This window comes from Balaenoptera physalus (assembly GCF_965194825.1).
Source record: "Balaenoptera physalus genome assembly, chromosome: 15".
Classification (NCBI taxonomy): Eukaryota; Metazoa; Chordata; class Mammalia; order Artiodactyla; family Balaenopteridae; genus Balaenoptera; species Balaenoptera physalus.
In genome coordinates, this window is record NC_138894.1 from 31528839 (window position 1) to 31550153 (window position 21315).

The 21315-nt window shown below is 50.3% G+C and overlaps 2 protein-coding genes across 7 annotated transcripts; one reads left to right on the plus strand and one right to left on the minus strand.

Moving 5' to 3' along the window:
- The first annotated feature begins 346 nt into the window (after positions 1 to 346).
- On the plus strand, positions 347 to 18069 carry LOXL3 (lysyl oxidase like 3). 5 transcript variants are annotated; one of them, XM_082428044.1, is made up of 16 exons: positions 347 to 506; positions 1914 to 2238; positions 3979 to 4142; positions 4794 to 5008; positions 11628 to 11684; positions 12319 to 12378; positions 14593 to 14809; positions 15029 to 15209; positions 15343 to 15497; positions 15733 to 15900; positions 16038 to 16200; positions 16445 to 16688; positions 16781 to 16896; positions 16977 to 17113; positions 17222 to 17333; positions 17517 to 18069. In XM_082428044.1, exons 2-16 carry the CDS (start codon positions 1926 to 1928, stop codon positions 17588 to 17590), a joined length of 2376 nt encoding a protein of 791 aa, XP_082284170.1. In that variant the 5' UTR covers positions 347 to 506; positions 1914 to 1925; the 3' UTR covers positions 17591 to 18069. The 5 variants fall into 5 exon arrangements, 4 of the variants coding, with proteins under 4 accessions (XP_082284170.1, XP_082284171.1, XP_082284172.1 ...); XM_082428045.1 differs by lacking the exon at positions 11628 to 11684; XR_014254382.1 differs by lacking the exons at positions 16781 to 16896; positions 17517 to 18069.
- HTRA2 (HtrA serine peptidase 2) lies at positions 18027 to 21293 on the minus strand. Of its 2 annotated transcripts, XM_082428066.1 has the most exons (8): positions 20682 to 21293; positions 20362 to 20566; positions 20078 to 20272; positions 19804 to 19836; positions 19467 to 19572; positions 19254 to 19323; positions 18491 to 18586; positions 18027 to 18383 (listed from the first exon to the last, which is right to left on the minus strand). In XM_082428066.1, the coding sequence occupies exons 1-8, from the start codon at positions 21185 to 21187 to the stop codon at positions 18218 to 18220; spliced, it is 1377 nt and encodes a 458-aa protein (XP_082284192.1). In that variant the 5' UTR covers positions 21188 to 21293; the 3' UTR covers positions 18027 to 18217. The 2 variants fall into 2 exon arrangements, with proteins under 2 accessions (XP_082284192.1, XP_082284193.1); XM_082428067.1 differs by lacking the exon at positions 19804 to 19836.
- Positions 21294 to 21315: the final 22 nt, after the last annotated feature.

A 21315-nucleotide genomic window follows, 5' to 3' on the forward strand; every position in this document is an offset into this window, starting at 1 on the left:
CAGACCCGCCCCGCCCCCTGCTCGGCCGGGGTTGGGCTGTTTAAGATCCGCGGAGCAGGGGACGTGGGGGAAGGGCTAGGGACTGAAGACTTTCCGGAGCTCGGAGCCGAGTCACTGCACGGGACGCAGCCCGGGACGGTCTGCGGCCCCGTGGCCTCTTCTGTGTCCAGCTCTCTGGCCGCAGCTACCCTGCACCCAACCCGCGGGAAAAGAAAGTTTTATTAAGCAGGCTGGGAGGCGGAGAGGGGGGCGGGAGGGAGGTGGAGCGGTGACTGCGGCCTGCTCCAAAGAGGAGGGGAGGAGAAAAGGAGGGAACTGGCCTGGGAGGGATGGTGGGAGAAGGCGGAATGTGGGAGGGCTCAAGGGGACGTGGGAGGAACGAAAGGGGTGGGGGAGAAAGGGGGGGGGCAGTCTCCCCTGGACAAGCACTTTTTTTGTAAGTCCTAGGACTGAACTCCAGGACCAGGACTCTTCTCCCAGCCGCTACGGCCCCCGCTCAGCCACAGGTAGGGGGAGTCACGCTGCCCGTGGGAGGAAGGAGAGCTGTGGATGAAGGATGGTGGAGGGACCTGGGAAAAGGGGTGATGTGGGATAAAGTCAAAGGGAAGTCAAGCTACTGAGGGTTTTATTATTGTCAAAGAAGAGTGAGACACAAGAAGAGTGGAGAAATGAAGCAGATATTGGGGGGTGGGGGCTGCAGGGTGTTCCAAATAGGGCAGCCGGGAGGGCCCTAAGGCTGGGGGCTCCTCTGTTAGGCCCTCTCCCTGGGTCCCCAAGACAAAATGTCCCCAAACAAAGCTGCCCTGTTGGGTTGTTTGAGTTGGGGGAAGCATGTAGGGGGGGTGAGGGGGGGAGCTCGCTGTAGAGGGGCTGTTCTCCGCCCCAGACAGAGGGAAGGCCTTGGCGGAGAAGCCGATTGGTGCTCTCGCCTCCGCTTGCCCGTGACAGAGATGGCGGTGTTGGCAGGAGGCTTGGAAAACCCCACCCCATCCCCCACCACCTTGAGGCCTGGCCCTCCTGGGCCCCTTGACCCTGCAGGGCATGTAGGATGTGCAGAGTTCTCCAGTGCATTCTGGTTCTCTGCCTTCTCTGCCTGGAATCTGCCCAGAGAGGACTCTCGGCTTGGCTCCCATTCAGGGGACCTGAGATCCGAGGGTCTCCTAAGCCCCTCCTTGCCTGCCTCTCTCCACAATCAGTAGCTATCTGTCCTCTGTCTGACTGGCTGAATAGGATCATCTGGGTCCCTCCTGCCTCTGCTCCTTGGCTCTTGTCAGTTCCCCTCCTCCTTACCTATTGCCTGCCTTTCTCAGTTGCCCCCCAATTCTGTGTGCCAGGCTCTCTCCTGATCCCTCTCTATCCATCTTCAACATTGTCTCTTCCTCTACTGTCTCTGTTTGGTCCCCTTTTATTCCCCCAGTTTCCCTTCCTCTCACATTCTGTCTGTCTGGGTCTCCCTCTCCGTGTCTCTTGCTCAGTCTCTTCCTCTTTATCTGGACCATTCTCTGATATTGGTCTCTAATCTCTGTCTTTTGATCACTGGGTCTCCTTGACCCGCGAGTCGGGGTATGGAGGTGATGATAGCAGAACTAAGGAAAGGACATTGTGAGACATAACAACTAATAGTGAGAGTTTTATTCTTCACAAAAGGGAGGGAGAGCCTCTCTCTCTCCCTCCCCCGCCCCCCAATCTGGGTCTCTCAGTCTGTGTGCCTCTTTGACTGTGTTTCTGCTCTTATTTAGTATGTGTTTCTTTCTCACTGTCTCTCTTAGTCCGTGGGTCCCTCTCTTTCTCTCGCACTGTCTCTCTGTCTCTGGTCTTAACCAGTGTCTGTTTTCCTCTCATGACCTCTCTCTCAGACCGGGGCCTGGCTCAATTTCAGCTTCTCTCACATACTCTCTCTCTGGGGCACCCAGGCCTTCCTTGCCATGCGACCTGTCAGTGTCTGGCAGTGGAGCCTGTGGGGGCTGCTGCTGTGCCTGCTGTGCAGCTCGTGCCTGGGATCTCCATCCCCATCCACGGCCCCTGAGAACAGGGCTGGGAGCCAGGGGCTACGGTTCCGGCTGGCCGGCTTCCCCAGGAAGCCCTTTGAGGGCCGCGTGGAGATCCAGCGGGCTGGCGAATGGGGCACCATCTGCGATGACGACTTCACACTGCAGGCTGCCCATGTCCTATGCCGAGAGCTGGGCTTCACAGAGGCCACAGGCTGGACCCACAGTGCCAAATACGGCCCTGGAACAGGTGAGCAATGCTCCAGGCACAGCCTAGGTATTGCCAAAGTGCAACCTAAATGTAGGGAGAGGGAACACCAGGATGGCACAGCCATAGGGACACAGAACACCAAGAAAAGCCAGTGTCAAGTACACCCATGGGGGACAAACCAACCAGCAGTCACTTCTCAGAGCTGTGTGAACTTAGGCTGGTCAGTGCCTTCTCTGAGCCTCAGATGCCCCATGTGCAGAATGACTAGGTGAACTCTAAGTTCCTTTCTGCTGCAAAAGTATGATTCTACAAAGCCACGTGCAAAGACAGCCCTGACACAGGTGAGCCCTGTATGATTAAAGTACAAGTGGTTTCATGGGAAGCTGAAAGCAGGTAAATGATGTCTGGATGTCCCAAAGCCAGAAGGAGTCACAGATACTGCAGCCAACAAAATCAGATTATAGACCAGAGCTGAAACCAACAAGCTGGAACTTACCAAAGACAAGTATAAACTCTAGGACAAGTATGAATGTGGGTAGTAGGGGATTAGGAACAATTTTGAGACCTGGGGGCGCTTACACTGTATGAGCTCACAGTGAGATTGATAGACAGAAACTGGTGCAGTCTGCAGCTAACCCCCCAGTTTCCACTGGCTAGATCACTTCTGGAATGAAGTGCCACTTTAGATGCCACATTGCCAGAGAGACAGTAGAAAATGGAAGTACTGGGAATTCCCTGGTGGTCCAGGATTAGGACTCCGCGCTTTCACTGCCAAGGGTGCAGGTTCAATCCCTGGTCAGGGAACTAAGATCCTAAAAATGGAAGTACATTCAGAGGAGAGCTGGCCAGATGTGAAAGACTGGAAGCCAAGTTTCAAGGAATAGCTGAAGAAACCAGGGATATTTGGTATGAAAGGAAAAAGCTTTGGATAACAATTACATGATGGTTATCTTCAAATGTGAGGACAGTCATTTGGCTGAGGGATTTTTCTGGAAGGCATCAAAGGACTGAATCAGACCTGGAGGGGGGTAAGTCATAAAAGAGTCTCAAGGACTTTGTGATGGTTCCAACAACCTGGTGGGGCAGGAGGTAGGTATCCCAGCAGAAGCTGGGTAAGTCCTATCAGGATATGCATGAGGTGTCCCTGCACATTAGCTGGGACCAACCTTTGAGGGGCCACCCAACTCTGAGAGAAAGTCGGTGATATTCATTTCAGTTTGGTCCAGGCAGAGAGAAGAACGCAGGGCAACGTGGCAACGCAGATGGGGGGCACATGGGAAAATGTAAGGCTGAGGTGAAAGGATTTTACATTTCCAAATCTCACAAATGGCTCAAATCCCTAAGCCCCCATGTATTGGCTGTGGTCTTAGTCAAGTTACTTAACTTCTCTGAACTCCAATTTCTTTATACAAAATGGTGGTAATACCTTCTGGCAGCTCTGTTCTAAGGATGCTCACATATGTACATACCTTGGCAGATTGCCTCACAGACAATAGGAACTTGATTAATTGTAGCTATCATTGAATGGGTAAGGACTGATCAGAACTTCAGTGTTGACTCTTGTTTTTTTTTATTCACCCTATCAAATTCCTGGGTATCCCCAGATCACTAGCAACCCTCCATCAATCCTATGCTCCCTTTCCTATTCCTTTCCAGGGTCCCCTGTCCCTTCCCCACTCATTACCTTACCAGGTATGAGGCTTCCATGCTCATTCTCACCAACATCCCCATACTACCTCTCCAAGCCCCTCTGTCCCCTTATCTCCCGCTCCTCCACAGGCCGCATCTGGCTGGACAACCTGAGCTGCAGTGGGACTGAACGGAGTGTGACTGAATGTGCCTCCCGGGGCTGGGGGAACAGTGACTGTACCCACGATGAGGATGCCGGGGTCATCTGCAAGGACGAGCGCCTCCCCGGCTTCTCGGATTCCAATGTCATTGAGGTCTGTAGTTCATAAACACACACACACACACACACACACACACACCACCCAGGGTGGCGAGACAGAGAGGGCTGTGGGGTGGTTATATGTGGAGATACTAGAAGGTAGAGGATCCCATATGCCCAAGGGGATAATTTGGGTTGGTGGGGGACTTGGGGGGGCACAAAATGATAGGGCTCCGAGACACTATATAGTCCAGGTTTGTTTTAGCATTAGCATTCAAGTTACTAAGCCTGGCATGAGCCTCTCCAACTTCATCCCTGGTCCTCAGGGCACTGTGCTCTCCCTCACCTCAGATGTTTCTCCTCTCCTGGGACATCTCCCTTCTTACTTTCTCCTCCTCCTTCAATGCCACTTCCTCTGTGAAGTGCTCCCTTAGGCTCCAGGCAGAGTTAGATGCTCCTTCCCCAGCTTCTTCTGGACCCTTAGTCATTTCTCAGAGCATAGCATGTCCTTGCACTCTCATGGCTGCAGGAGAGTCAACACACCCACACACCCCAGTCAGTACCTCATGGAGAGCAGGCCTGCCTCTCAGCCCCGTCTCGCGATTGGGTTTACAGCAAGCACACTCAATCAGGGTTCCTTGAGGGTGGCCGGTCATATGAAAGGTGTCACTGGGATTCCTTCCTCTACTTGTGGTCCCATCCCCAGGTAGAGCATCACCTGCAAGTGGAGGAGGTACGACTTCGACCAGTCGTTGGGCGGGGCAGGCGGCCCCTGCCCGTGACTGAGGGACTGGTCGAAGTCAGGGTTCCCGACGGCTGGTCGCAAGTGTGTGACAAAGGATGGAGCGCCCACAACAGCCACGTGGTCTGCGGGATGCTGGGCTTCCCTAGCGAAAAGAGGGTCAACGTGGCCTTCTACAGGTGAAGGGACGAGGGCGCTGGTGCAGCGGACTGGAGTTGGGGGTGCTTGTTAAGGAATGGTGTTGAGAGACCTCCGAGGGGGCTGGGGCACTGGGGGAACCTGGGCTCCGGAAGAGTGGGTAAATGTGGAGGCCTCTGCTAAACTGGAGAGTTGAGAAATCTTGCGGGACCATGAAGCGGTCCCCGAGGCGAATCTGCCACGGGACCGGCGAGGCTCGAACTCTCTAGCGGCCCGAGCCGGCGCGGGGTGAGCGACGGCTGTGGCGTCGCTGCCCGTGACGCCATCGGTCGGCAGGCGGCGTCTCCGCTACCCGGGGCGAGCGCCGGGTCTCGCGAGGCCATGACCAGCGGCCCGCAGGCCCGCGGGCGGTTGCGGTTACGGTGCCGGCGCTGGCGCGGCCCAGGAGCCCGCGGGTCGGAGTTAGGGGGGGTGGGGGCGCGGCCATGCCCTGCAGAGGCGGAACCGGGGCGGGGCCGGACGCCGGGAGTCTGACAGTGACAAGCCCGGAGCATCCCCGGGGCGGCGGGTCCCCGCCAGAGCGCCAATCCCTGAAGGACGGAGGGCGCCGGGAGGGGCTGGGCCCCTCCCTGGGTCCAGGCGGCCCACGAGGCGTCTGTGAGCGCGCGAGACCTCAGGACTCCTAGGCAGAAGCCCGGCCCAGAAGCCCGGCCCTCTTCACCTGCTCTGGAGCCCTGGTGTACGCGCCAGCCTCTGGGAAACGGATCACACTGGTGACCGGCTCTGTGCTTACAGCGTCTCGCTTCCCTGGAGCATCTAATTTGGCATTTTGAGAAATTTAGAAATCTCTCTGTAATTTAAGTGATTGTTTTCTTCATCTCTTCCTTAGATCAGTTTTGCAGGAAGACCTCTTAACATCTGGGTGACCTTCCACTGGGCACACTACTTCAGATGTGGTCTGATCAGGGCAGGGTACAGCAGAAATGCTCACTTTTAATTAAAGCATATTTAGATTTTGCATGCCTTTCTGTTGAGGCAGCATCCCACTGCTCATATTGACCCTGTAATCACCTAAATTGGGTCTTCCCTCATCCTTGATACTGATAGAGCAGCCTAAATCTGTTGAGTTTACCCTATTAGTTTATACATCATTTAAAAATCATTAAAAAGCCATGATGATCCCATGAGATTATCTTGAATCTTGACATTATTTTCGACTTGTCATCTCTCCCTGCCTCCTCTGTTCAATAGATATGATAGCTATGCTTCCTGACTTCATCAAAGTGACTGTTAAAATTGTTGAAATCTTTAAAACCAAAGTCTAACTCTTATGAATCCTCCAGATTTACATCAAACCTTTAATCATTAGTTGTAAAATATTTTTTCAGCCAATTGGGAACAAACTGAACACTACAATGATGTAGCCAACATTATACCATCTTATCTATAATGAAATCATGGGAGATTTTATTAGTCTTTGCTAAAATCCAGCTATACTATGTTCACAGCCATTCTGCAGCCTTCCAATGTAGTAATCTTACCAAGAAAGGAAATCATGGTGGTTTGACTGAGCTAATTTTTACTGAAATCCTTTTAGATTTCTAAGGATCACCATATTTTTTCCTCAGTGCTCACAAACTTTCTATTTAATAACTTATTCTAGAATATTAATTATCTGTAGATTGAGGAATCCTCTTCCTGCTTTTCAAAAATCAGTACATTATCCAACCTCCAGTCTTTTCCATACTTGCTCAAATTTTCTTTGCCTTGGCTCTGAGACACATCTTTCAGCCCCAAGGAATATACTTTATCTGGCATAGAGACTCATACGGTTTAAAACATCTATGTGCTGTGCTCCTTTGTTATTATCTACCTTGGGGCTATATTTCTTTCCCTGTGCTTGTTCTTTACCTTTCCTAATCCAAACACCAGGTTCTGAAAGATTAGTACGATTTAAATAGCAGGCATTTCAGGTGAAGAAGGTAGCATGAACAAAAGTGTAGAGAGTCATTCATTCAACATTTATTTACTGAGTGCCTACTGTGTGCCAGGGACTGTTGTAGATACTAGGGATTCAATAATGAACAAAACAGACAAAAATCCCTGATCTCATGGACTAGGGAAGAACCAGATAAAAAGTAAAATTACAAAATGTAAGGATGGCAAAGGTCATAATACATAAAAATAAAGCAGGGAAAGGGTTAGGAAGTGGGACTGGGATTGCAGTTTTAAATAGGTCAGAGGAGGCATCATTTGAGAAAATATTTAAAGGAGGCGAAGGCACAAGCTATGCAAAAATCTAGATGAGCATCTCCAGGAAGAGGCATCATAAATGAGAAGATCCTGGGGAGTGTGGTGGTGTGTATCACGATGTGGGGGATGGGGGATTCTTGTCATGCTCCAGGAGACCACTGGGGCTGGAACTGAGTGAACAAGGGAGAAAATGATAGGACATGTGATGCAGGAGGAGATAGGGAAAGAATGGGGAGCCAGATCATGTAGGGCCATTTGAGAGTCTTTGGTTTTTACTCTGTGTGAGATAAGGTTTTGGGCAGAGGTGTGACATCTGACTTCCACTTTTTATGTATTATTTGGGCTGCTTTGTTAAGAATAGACTGTAAGGGATGTGGCAGAATCAAGCATCAGGAAGATAAGGCAAAGATAAGGCAATATGCAAACAGGGGACTACCCTGGCAGTCCAGTGGTTAAGACTCCATGCCCCCAATGCAGAGGGTATGGGTTCGATCCCTGGTCAGGAAACTAAGATCCAGCGTGCTGCATGGCATGGTGCGGCGTGGCCAAAAAAACAAACAAAAAAATGCAAACAGGGAGGTGAGGTAGAAAGAAAAGCAGGTGAGTGTGGAGGCCTAGAAGCCAAGTAAAGTGCTTCAAGGAAGAGTGATCAAGTGTGTCAGTGCCGCTGATGGGTCTAAAAATATGAGGACTGAGAAATGAATACTGGATTTAGCAACATGGAAGTTATTGCTGACCCTGACAAAGATGAAAATGAATAGGATATTTTGAAAGACAGTTGACAAGAGTAGAAGATTTATACTGAGAAATAGCGGAAGAAAGATCTGAATGGATAAAGTAAGGCTAGAAAATGGAACACTTTTAATGCCAGTTTGGAGAGTTTTACCTTTATCTAATGGAAAATTAAAAAATAAAAGTACTTGTATGGGACAGTGATAAAATAAGGCCAATGTTTTTAAAAGTTTGATAGCAGTGAATTGGAAGAGGAAGTTCTAGATGCAGTAAGATTAGTCAGGAGTTATAAAACTGAAGCTGATTAGGAGGATGACAACGAGGAGAGAGGGGAATGAATAGATGTAGGATGACTGATAGCATATAGAAAATAAGAGAAGAAATAACTAAAATGATACTGAAGCTGCTCAAGAGAAGGATGGTATCCATCAGGCATCTCTGGGCTTCAAGTTAATATGAACTAACTTTAGACGTGGGCCATCCCAGGGAATTTTGAGGCCCAGGAATTGTCCCCACGTATATACAGCCTCAAGTAAGTTTCGGAAATCAGGAATATTTGTGTACATATTGGGATCTCTTACTGGGTCTGGGATATGAAGGCTGGAGAAGGAAATATACTTAGTACAGTGTTCATTCTTAGTGGGGAAAGAGATTACAGGGGTCCTGGGAGATTCTGTGATGAGGATATGGTATAGATACTCCTTCACAGGTCAAGTCAGACAGAGGGAGAATCCTCGTAGGTAATACAATTATAAAGGCTAGGCAAGATAGTTATGAACAACTCTACCTTCCTTAGAGAAAGAAGATGCATCTGCTAGCTTTTAGAGGAAGTCAGTAAGATTTAGAGAATAAGAAAATCAGAATGTGATATATTTATCATTTTTAAACTTGGTTTGGTAGTTCTACCCTAGAACATGTGAAAGTTGTAGAATTTTAGAAGAGAAAAACAATGAACAGATAATTGAACCATTTACTGCCCTTTTTCAGGCAAAGAAGTTGAGGTTCTAAGAGCTTAAGTGCTGTTTAAGAAGTCACTCTTCTAGTTCATTTCAGTTTGATAGATATTTATTGAACTCTTACTATTTGCCAAGCACTGTGCAAGGTGCTCAGAATACAGAGGTGATGAGAGAGTTAGTTAGGCACCAAATCATAGAAGACCTTATAGGCTATGTTAAGGATTTGGATCTTTATGATAAAAGTAATGGGAACTCATTGAAGTTTTTTAATGAGGAGGGCTGTGAGAGGACATGATCAGGTTTGTGGCTCCGAGAGATTACTTTGACTGCACTTCTGAGAATGGTTTAGAGAAGAGCAAGAGCAAATGGATTAGAGTTGTTTAGGACAGAACATTGACAGGACTTGGTGATGGATTGACTTTGGGAGCCAAAGAAGAGAGAAGAGTCAAGGTTGACTCCTAGGTTTCCGGCGTAGACTTTGCTGGAAGAATTATGTTTATTTTTTAGACCCACATTAAATTTTAGATAACTTTGAGATATCTAAGTAGGAACACCAAGAAGGCAATGGAATATACAAGGTTAGGTGTGAACGAGAACATATAAAGAGAGGATGTGGAGTGAGAAGAGAAGAATGCCTTAGAGCTCTAAAAATTTAAATGACTATATAGAGGAGGAGCCTGCGAAGAAGACCAAGAAAGAGCAACCAGAATTAGGACTCAAACAAGGCCAGTAGTGTTGTGACAGCCAAGGAGGGAAAGAGAGAACAGCAGTGTCAGATGCTACCAAGAGTCAATGGGATGAAGACTAAAAAAGAAGAAAAAAAATCTTCTGGATTTATTATCGCAGAGTGATGGGTGGGGAAAACCAGAAAGGGGGGTTGTTAAGGAGTGAGTGGGAGGAAAGATGGTGAGTGTTGACAACCACTGAAAAGTTTTTCTATGAAGAGGGAGAAAGATGTGGGGTGTGGTGTGTGTGTGTGTGCGCGCGTACGTGAGAGAGAGAGAGAGAGCTGAACATGTTTAAAAGGATTCAATTGAGAAGGAGAGGTTATGTGCAACTTCTCAATTGAGAAGGAGAGAAAGGAACATAGGGGAAGGAATTCAGAAACGTTTGGGGACAGTGGCCTTAGAGAAGAGAGACAGTTGGAATGAGAAAAGGATATGCAGATGCAGGTAGCTTTTTATGTTTGATGGTTGAAGGAACAAATGGTAGGGAAAACAAGCACATTTGTGAAGAAATATCAATCAAGACAAATATCAGTACTGGTCCTAAACAAGTACCAGGTCCTTAATGTAACCTGTATTTGCCTTATAATGTATATTATTATATATACCATATAATATATAATATAAAGACTTTATATAGTCCTTAAATAACTTAGAGAAGAAGTACTTCTAAATTTCTAGGTAATACTATATTTTTCTGAATACAACGCTGGAGATCAGAATGATCTCTCTGGGTTACTGGTGAAAGAAAAGTGCCAAGTATATTTCATTTCAGACATGTTTGAGAAAAACACATCTGGAGAAAAAGTTTCACACTATACATATATGATGAAAGGTTCTAAACTCTTAGTAGCGTCTCAGGAAAGGGACCCGAGAGTTATTGTAGACTCTTTGCTAGGAATGTTGGACATATCGAATGTTTTGGCAAAAAGACCAACTAAGTACATCCTCAGTAAGAAGCCAGGGCAGGAGGTACCAAGCAGATTCAGCCCTGTTAAAATCTATTTATTAAAATCCTAGCACATCTGCACATAGTGTACCACATCCAAAGATGACTCCTCAAGAGAAACAGCAGAGCAGGAACATGTTCAAAGAGATGATAACTAAGAGGATAACAGGGAATTCCATGAATTTTGTAAGGACAGACAAGACCTGCATTCATTATACATAGTTGGACAGGACAAAGGGGGCAAAGTGAAAGTCTTTGAAATCAAAGGGAGAATGAGAGGAGAAACAGACCTAGTTTCCATGCATTAGACTTAAGGCAACTTCTTGAAGAATAAAATAGTTCAAATATTTAGGCCAATTAAGAAGAAATAAGGTTTTAGAACTTAATCCCTGGAAGTAAGTTTGGGAAATGAGCTCAGTTTGTGAATGACTAAAGCAAATGGGATTTAACTAAAGCAGGAAGGATTCTGTCATCCTAAGCAGCCTGGCCTCATGCTCCCCAGTCAGACCAAGTTAATGTCCCTTACTATCCAGCCTTGGTCCTTGGTCCTGGTTCACTGGCCTCAGGCCTGGACATGCCAGAAGGCAGAGAGCATCCAAGAAAAAAATACATAGTCAGCCTCTCTAGGTGTGACCAGGCCAGTTCTCTCTCCTTGCCTAGTCAGTCTGGCAATCCTAACAATCCTAACACCCTTCTACTTACACCCGTTCCCCTAGCCCTCCCCCCAGGTTTACATCAGCCCTAATATCAACCCAAGAGTCCTTATTCCCTATCTGCCTTAACCTAATTTCTGTGGGTCCTGGTATAGGGTCTTTATCAGCCCCAAGTCCATGTCCTTCACTGCTGCTCACCTGTCTGGTTATGTGCCTATGAGGCCAAACAGCTGTGAAGGGTTGAACTTTGGAGGTATCTGATGTTATAAGATCCTGACACCAGGAACCCTCTAACTGTTGGAAAAGAAATCTTGCCCCTGGTCCCAGTTGCACTAGCTTTTCCCACTTAGTTCTAGACTGATCCTGACTCTGCTGTTGTCTTATCCTCACAGAAAGTTGAGGAAGCGAGCGGCCAAAGCCTCGGCCCGACGCTCCAAGCCCCTTGGAAGGTAATGGGGCAAGAGCCCCGGGACCTCCTGCTAATCCCTGTGACCCCAGGAGGTGGATGGATGGAAGGCAGCCTGTCCATGTCCATCCCAGAACCCAAGCTGATGAATCAGGGATATGACTGGAAAATGGCCATTCCGGGGGGGAGGGGAGGGGAGGCAGGCATGGGGATGGGTAAGCTTCGATCTTAGGAAGCACAAGGAGGAAATAATGCAGGAATGGCTGAGGAAAAGCCTCTGCATCTTTATACTTCCCCCAAATAGCTTGGACTCCAGCCTCAGCCACTTGCATGCTTCCTCCCCTGCCCCAACTCCTAACCTCCCTTAATTCATCTGCATTCCCATTCTCTCTTCTCCCTTTACCATTCCTCTTATCTCCTCTCCCCTCACCACCTGGATGGACATAACTAGATTTCTCATAACTGTTGCTGAATCCAGAGAGCAGCATGTATTCCAAAAATAGTTAAGTGGTATGCAGCAGTATATGTGGAAAATCTGACTGCCTTTGCTTTGCCCCTCCCCATGCTCTGCATGAAGGGTCCTTCCTAGAAACAGAAAATAATAATAATAATCCTTTACTTTTCCCTGGCAACGTACCTGACCACTACCTCCACTAACTTCTTTCTCCTTTTTTCAGACCAATCACCAAGCTTAAAGCCAAACCCAAACCCCGAGTGGGCAGGGGGCCAATCAAGAGGTAAATAAAGTTCAGGCTAAGTGGAGAGGAGAGGGAGTGCCGAGTGACGAGTCAGGGGCGTCGGGCTGTGGTCAGGAAGGGGTCCAAGAGAAGCCTCCACCAAGAGGTGGAAGAGCAGCAGCAACTGTTACAAGCCACCTTCCAGATGAGTCAACGAAATGTAAAGTAAGACTGGCCCTTATGTGGTTCTCTGAGGAATTATGCTTGTCACAGGATTTTTGAAAATCTCAGTAGAAGTTCATCCACTGACTACCCTTGTTCCACATGCTTATTTATCTTCCCCCAGCAGATTTTAGTAGATACTCTGGCACTCTTGTCCTTCAGATGCCATGCTTGCCTCTCCCCCAAGAAGTTAAGTTTGCCTAAGGGATCAGTGTTCCCATTCCTACCTTTATTTAATTGTTAAAAATAAGTGCTACCAGCTTGGAAGTGAGACTGAGGATCCCCTCTGGAAACTTTATCAGGGATGGAGTCACATGAAAGTCCTGATCTCTGGCCCAGTTTACACAATTAGGCTCCCAGTTCCATCATTTTCCTCCTGGGTTCCTTCAGAACCCCAGGGAATGGAAAGCTTCCAATCCCAATGATTGTGTCTCACTTGGTTTCTAAAGGCAGTTTGTACATGAAAAGTCTCTCTGATAGCTTCTTCAGCAGTAGTTGAGGTATAGAGAATTCATCCCTTTCTATTGTCTCCTCCTCTCTTCACAGCATTCCGAGATCACTCAGTGGCCCCTGGTACCCCTCATTCCTCAGCTCCTCCCTCTGGTGCCTTCAGAAGGGCTTGGAATTTGGGGGTGTTCTCGTAGTGCCCTTCCAGCTTAGGGTCATCTTGCCCAACATGGCCATACTCTGGCCTTCCCTGACCCCCCACATTAAAATGCACACTGTTGTTTTTATTTTGTTAGTTATGGGGAAAAAAGGAGGAGAGAGTTTAGAAGAGAGATGTCTTTTTCCTCTGATGGCCTCTTTGACTTTTATTTTCAGCCAGACAGGACTTTGGGAGAATACCTGGTCTCTTTGAATCAACTTATCTTGAGCTCGCAAAGGTATTCTGTAAAGTCTCCAGGCTTCCTTTGTCTGATTTGTTTATAACTTGTCCATCTCTCTGTGTCTTCCCAGCCAATGGCTTCAAATCGTCATATTCCTTCCTTCCTCTGACATCAAGTAATGGAGCACATTACTGCAATAATTCACTGTCAAACCAGCCTCACAGGCCCACTCCACCAACACCAGGCCTCATCTGGTTCCTTTCCTCCCTGGGTTCAAACCAGCTGTTCTGGGAAGAAAGTACTTCTCTCATCACGTGGCTCACTGCAGTATCTCATTCCGTTGGTGTCAATAAGCAAGTCTCCTCATTCTCTCTAGCATCTCTCTGCTGTGTTTCCAAGTCTTAACATCTCTAATTTAGTCCCATTTTCCCACTTGAGTGGCTATGGAACATTCTTTCTGTTACATTTAAACTGCAGAAGCATGGACTACCTCATTAAAGACTCATACAGTTCAGCTCAGGTCTGGGGATATCTCCACCCTTCTGTTGTTCATATTCACTCTCCTTCTCTGGTCACATGGCCCCTCTTTGTCTGTCTTGCATTTGTACATCTTCGTTCCTGTATATACCAGCGCCAGTCTTTCCTGTGTCCACCATCTGGTCTGTTCTTCCATAACTGCCCATCATCCTCTGGCCTGGAAACCCCTCTGGCCTCTAAGAAGCCATGTAGACCCAAGACTTACTCACTCCTTTGCATCCTGACTCAGTTATTTCAGTCACAACGTAATAGAAGGATCTGCTCACTCTGGCTATTCAGGCTTCCTGTTTGTGTCAGCTACTCCCTCCTGCCCATCTCTTCCAGCTGGGCAGTCCTGGCTTCCTATTCTCTTTGCACAGTAGCGTCAGCCTCAGCCTCCATTAGGGCCAGCACCCTGAAACCGTACAGAACAAGGTTTCTGTCAGGCAAGTCAAGACGAGCCTTCCTTCCCATAGGGTTCTTCTGCTGCAGAAGGTCCCCAAGGACCAGGCCCCGTCCGGGTATCTAGGTTCTTTCAGCCTAGAAACTCGCCATTACCTTTGTCTCTTTGTCTCTGTGTTTTTGTGGAGAAGAGGGAAAGAAGAAGGGCTAAAGTGGTCATGGGTGGAGGCATGGAGTGGGAGGAGGGATGTGGGCAAAGAGGCAGGAGCATTGTTTTACCCTACTGCTCCCACTCCTGTCCCCCCAGGCTGCTGGCCCAGCGGCAGCAACACTCCTTTGGTCTGCATGGGGTGGCGTGCGTGGGCACGGAGGCCCACCTCTCTCTCTGCTCCTTGGAGTTCTATCGTGCCAATGACACCACCAGGTGCCCTGGGGGGGCCCCTGCGGTGGTGAGCTGTGTGCCAAGCCCTCTCTACGCAGCATCCAGTGGCCAGAAGAAGCAACAGTCGAAGCCTCAGGGGGAGGTGTGTGAGACAGTGACTATGACCTTCCCCACCCCAGGCAGAGAACCCCATAGCCTGGCCACCCCCTGATTAAGCACAGCCTTGACCTTTGAGGACAGAGAGGAACTTCCTACCTCCCATGCTCCCTCCCACCAGAATCTCATTCATCTCCCAGGTCTACTCAGCCCTCTCTGTGCTGATGTTCCCATTCACTGCTGGGCACCCCTCTCTCCTTTACAGGCCCGAGTGCGATTAAAGGGTGGAGCCCACCCAGGAGAAGGCCGGGTAGAAGTCCTGAAGGCTGGCACGTGGGGCACAGTCTGTGACCACAAATGGGACCTGCAGGCAGCCAGCGTGGTGTGTCGGGAGCTGGGCTTCGGGAGTGCTCGAGAGGCTCTGAGCGGTGCCCGCATGGGGCAGGGTGAGGGGGGTGCAGGTGGGAGGGAGAGGGAAGGAGGAGGTACACACTCCTGGGGGGGGTACATTCCTTAGGAAGGAGACCCCTGGACAGATAATGAAGTTAGAACCTCCTGGTCTTTGACCTCTGACCTTAGGCATGGGTGCCATCCATTTGAGTGAAGTTCGGTGCTCTGGCCAGGAACCCTCCCTCTGGAAGTGCCCCCACAGGAACATCACAGCTGAGGACTGTTCCCATAGCCAAGATGCTGGAGTCCGATGCAACCTGCCCTACACTGGGGTAGAGACCAAGGTCAGTCATTCTTTCCACCTTGATTCAGGTATCTCACATCCTATCCAGTTCTGGTCATGATCTGCAGTCTGATGCCCACCGCCCCATGTCCCTGCCATCCTGCAGCTCCCACCTGATGCCACCACTTGCTAGCCCTTTAAGTGCCTCTGAATCACCATTCAGCCATAGGCCTGCTACAGACTCCCACTACTCCACCCCCAAAAGCTTCCCCAGTACTTCCATTGTGTCACTACAGATCCGACTCAGCGGGGGCCGCAGCCGACATGAAGGGCGAGTCGAGGTGCAAACAGGAGGACCTGGGTCCCTTCGCTGGGGCCTCATCTGTGGGGATGACTGGGGCACACTGGAGGCCATGGTTGCCTGCAGGCAACTCGGACTGGGCTATGCCAACCATGGCCTGCAGGTGAGTGGGAAGGAGGAGAGGGGAACCAAGGCTATTGCCTCCAAAGGCTGTGTTTGGGGCAGAGGACTGTCAAAATGAGTCCCTTGGCCTGGGAGGCTGGATGGTGGCCTCACAAAAACACCTCTGTATGTCCCCAGGAGACCTGGTACTGGGACTCAGGGAATATAACAGAGGTGGTGATGAGTGGAGTGCACTGCACAGGGACTGAGCTGTCCCTGGACCAATGTGCTCATCATGGCACCCATGTCGCCTGCAAGAGGACAGGAAGCCATTTCACTGCTGGAGTCATTTGTTCTGAGAGTGAGTGAAGGGTCGGGTGACTCAAGCCGAGGAAGGGAGGCTCTGGGCCACCCCTTTGCTGGGAGAGAGAGAGCTGCAATCTGGAGGGGTCCGCCTTCCCTGCGGAAAACCAGTCTCACCCAACATTCTGGGGGTGGGGGGAAGGGGATGCGGGGCGGGGGGTGGGGGTGAGAATGGACTCACTCCCGTCTGTCCCTGCCCCTCAGCAGTGAGTTCTAACCCTCTCCTTCCTTCCTTGGTGCAGCCGCGTCAGATCTGCTGCTGCACTCAGCACTGGTGCAGGAGACCGCGTACATTGAGGACAGGCCCCTGCACATGTTGTACTGTGCTGCTGAAGAGAACTGCCTGGCCAGCTCGGCCCGCTCAGCCAACTGGCCTTATGGCCACCGGCGTCTGCTCCGATTCTCCTCCCAGATCCACAACCTGGGACGCGCTGACTTCAGGCCCAAGGCTGGGCGCCACTCCTGGGTGTGGCATGAGTGTCATGGGTGAGAAGGTCAAGTAGAAGGGCAAGGCCATTGGGGATGGGGCAAGCCTGCTGTGGGCAGGGAAGGAAACAGGGGTTCCCTTGTCCCCACAGGCATTATCACAGTATGGACATCTTCACTCACTATGATATCCTGACCCCCAACGGCACCAAGGTGGCTGAGGGCCACAAAGCTAGTTTCTGTCTAGAAGACACCGAGTGTCAGGAGGGTGAGTTGGGGCCTAGAGTAGACTACAGTTTCCTCATCCCCACAGCCTTGCCTCACACTGACATATGCTTATCTCTTCAGATGTCTCCAAGAGGTATGAGTGTGCCAACTTTGGAGAGCAGGGCATTACGGTGGGTTGCTGGGATCTCTACCGGCATGACATAGACTGTCAATGGATTGACATCACAGATGTGAAGCCAGGAAACTACATTCTGCAGGTGCCTGGGATCTAAGATTTCCAGCTATTGAGTGGGAGGAGTGTTTATTAAAGACACATTTGGATTTGAGGACTGCAGCTGGTTAAGTTGGCTTTCTCCCACTCATAGGTGGTCATCAACCCCAATTTTGAAGTAGCAGAAAGTGACTTCACCAACAATGCAATGAAATGTAACTGCAAATATGATGGACATCGCATCTGGGTGCACAACTGCCACATTGGTATTTGGTGGGAAGAGAAGCCAGAAAGACTGGGGGATGGGAGGGAAAGGCCTTCATTCTCTTCTCCCTAGGTTGTTTCTATGTCTTCCCACCCACTTCTGTATTTTTCAGGCTCTCCACTTCTACCCACCCTTCCCCACAACAGGTCTATCTTCCTGCCCAAACCACCTGTTCACCTTGCAGGTGATGCCTTCAGTGAAGAGGCCAACAGGAGGTTCGAACGCTACCCTGGCCAGACCAGCAACCAGATCATCTAAGGTGCCACCACCCTCCTCTGCAGACCACAACTGGCCCCTAATGGCAGGGGTCTGAGGCTGCCATTACCTCAGGAGCTTACCAAGGAATCCTTGACTTCAGCAGGCCCACAGCACTCATCCACTGTGCACTGTGGGTGTAGAACTGTCAAGCAGAAGTTACTGCCCTCCTTCTTAGGCCAGCTGTCTGGATCTGTGGCCAGGCATGGGGAATTTTGCTCCCAGGCCCAGCACCAAACCAAGCATGCCACAAAGAGGCGCACCTGATTGACTGCCCAGAAAAACAGACAGCAGCAGCTCGTTTTCTTGAGTAGGGAGGTCAGAATGGTCAACTCCAGTATCTCCTCTCAGTTCAGGGAGATACGGCTTTACCTCTAGCCTTTTTGTGGGGGGGAAAGAGCAGTGCGCCACCCTTCCCCTCATTTTTGAGTATAACATGTTGCTAGGTATAATTTTATTTTATATAAAAAGTGTTTTTGTGATTCCTCAGGGCCCAGGGATTGGTGCTGGTAGTTGGAGGGACCTGCCCCCAGCTGGTTCATTTAATCCTCCATCCAGGTGCCATGAGAACCCAAGCCAGGAAAGCAAGGTAGAAATCAGAGCAGGAGCCTCCTACTCTTGCTGATCCATTCATTCTGTAACTTCAGGGGTCACATATAAGGTCAATGTTTCCGGTCCCCGCCGGATCCGCACTGCCAGCTGGGATTGGGTTCGAACGGCTTCATAAATATCTTCAGCATTTTGTACCAGCCGCTCCCCAATGGCCAAGATCACATCACCAGGCCGTAGACCAGCCCTATGGCAAAAAATGGACAGAGAGATAAAGGAGGGAATAGATGGCCCAGTTCAAGGGCACATAAACACCTCACCCGTCTCCACCTCCCAGTGCAGTCTCTCCCTCACCGGTGTGCAGGGGAGTCCAGGATGACTTTATGGATGAGCACACCATGCTGAACATCAGGAAAGCTTGGTTCTCGAAGCTGTAGTTCAGCAAGGATGCTGAAAGGACACAGATCACTTTGTTAACCACACCACGGCACTCTCCCCATTTTGGGTTCGCCTCAGATCTCTCATCAACACACTGATAAGTGTATGGACAGGGCATGCACTAGATCCTCTCGAGACAAAATTCACTTTCTGCCTTCTAGCAGTTAGGAAGTGGGACATGCATATAAAAGGTAACTAATTCCAAATGGCACACAGTATTAAATCAATAGCACTGTCATTCTAAAATCCTAAGAGAAGCTATAAGGAGGTGGTATAACTTTAGCTGAACCTAGAAGGATCGGTCTGACATTTATATAAAACGAGAACAACATAAACAAAAACATGGGATTAGGAAATCAGGTTGGACGGAACAGAATATACTCATAGGGAAGCCATGTCTGGAAGGTTGAGTTGAAGACAAATGGAAAATGGCCCCTAAACACCAGGCTAATGGATTGGAGGTTGTAAATCAAAGCAATAACAGGATGAAATCAATCAGGTGGGAGGTATGCAAAATGGAGTGGGGTGAGAAAATCAAGATAATGAGAGAGGACAGCTCTTCTGATTGTTCCAAGTATGAGGCAACTCATTTTAAACACAGAATTGAGAATGAAGCTCAACAGAAGTGCCAGGTGCCCACCACTGGTTACACGGATGGCCCTACCCCTAGAGCTCATACCTGGGAGTCAGGGTTAGCATCATCACTCCAATGTAGCGGCGCTGGGACCCACTGGTTCCAAACCAGGAATCTGTGATAGAGGGACAAATGAGCCCCACCCAGCTACATCCTTCCTTCCCCCTCCTGCTCCTCCCAACAGACCCCTCTCCAACAAGCCCCCACCTCCACCCCCCACTACTTAAAGGAAACCCTTTACCCCCAAGCCAGGCTTACTCTTCTTTTCTCCACGATGCAGAAACTCTCGAAGGCGATCAGCAGGGATGGCAAAGGAGATTCCAGCTGTGACCTTCATGGTATTCACCCCAATCACCTCCCCATCCTGTTGGGACAGAGCCCACTATTCTCTAGCCCAAACAAATAGTAGGAGATGGGGGTACCTGAGCAAGAGTAGCAGGGAGTGTTGGGGAGTCGGGGAAATCTGGCTGGATTCCAGGAGACAGCCAACAAGAAACTGCTCAGAAACTTGACCAAACATCATTGAATTAGGGAAAACCCACCCCTTCCCACACTGACCTGGGGCAGGGATTCTTGGAAAGGATGTCCCACTCACCAGGTTAACCAGGGGACCGCCAGAATTTCCAAACTGCAGGACAAGGAGAAAATATGGAAGAGATCCAGGGGCTCTATGCCTGGGGGCAAAACCAGGATGGAGGCACTTTCTCCAAATTCTCTCCTTTACCAGCGCATGAAGGAGTGGGCACGGTTTTTGCCACCCGACCTCTGTATACAGGCTAATCCACCATCTATCACAGTTGGTTCTTGCACCACACACCTCTACCCCCTCCCCCAACCTAGTCTGTCATTTCTCTCATATCAGGACGCACATCAATAGCTGCATCAGTCTGGATGTATTCCACATTGGTTTGGGGAAGGCCCAGATCTCTGGCTGGACGCTGAGCAGAGCTGACAATGCCGGATGTGATCGTGTTCTGCAGTGCAAAGGGACTTCCCATGGCAACAACAAACTCCCCTTGCCGGACATCGGCTGAACGTCCCAGGGGCAGTGTGGGGAGAGGCTCCTAAGGGAGAATGGGTATAAGAGACCTGTCATCTGGAGATGTAAGCAAATTCAGAGCCTCAACCAGACATGGCCTGCCCAGACCCCCACCTTGGTCTGAATCCTCAGCGTGGCGATATCTGCCACGGGATCCACAGCTGTGACCACGGCCTCATACGTATCGCCGCTAGGCAGCCTCACACGGACTCGGCGCCGATCAGCCACCACATGAGCGTTGGTAACGATGAGCCCGTCGGCAGCCACCACGAATCCTGAGCCATTCGAGATAGGGACTTCGCGGCCCGAAAAAGGGTGCCTGGGATGGGGGGGGGCGGGGTTGGGGAAGCACGGATGTGAGGAGGCTCGGACCCCTCCTTCTCGCCCGCCCTCTACCCGCGGCTTCGGTTCCTCCGGGTCTACCCCACCGTTACCGGCCCAAGATCTCGATATAAACCACGGCAGGGGCCGTCTTCTCCACCACGTCCGCGATGAAGTTGTACTGGCTCCGGGGAGAGGGAGGCGGCGAGCCAGGGACCGAGGCGAGGACGGCCGGGGGACCCCGACCCCCGCCCCACAACAACAAGAGCACTGCCCCCCCAGCGCCCAGCGCCACCGCCAGCCACACGCGCGGGTGGGTTCCAGGGGTCCCTGAGTCTTCCCGGATCCGGGGATCTGGGGTCCCCTCGATCAGCCGTGCTCGGGGATCCGAAGTCCCCGACGTCAGACATGTTCGTGGTTCAGGGACTCCCACAGACAACCGGGCCCCGAAACTGGGGGTCCCATAAGTCACTCGGGCCTGAGAGTCAGGAGTTCCTGACGTCAGCAAGGCCCGGAGGTCAGGGGTCAACAGGGGTCCCTTTCCCCAGCGACCCCCCCCCAAAGCCCGCCATCCCCGGAGGCTCCAGACTGCACCCCGCCCCGCCCTCAGTGCAGCCATCAGCTCCGCCTCGGAAGCCTCGTCGCCCGCCCTGCACAGAGGAGGCGCCCTGGACGCGAGCGGGCGGACAGCGGTACGCGGAGCACGCCGGTACCTGAAGTCTCCAGAAGTGCACGCCGGAACCAAGG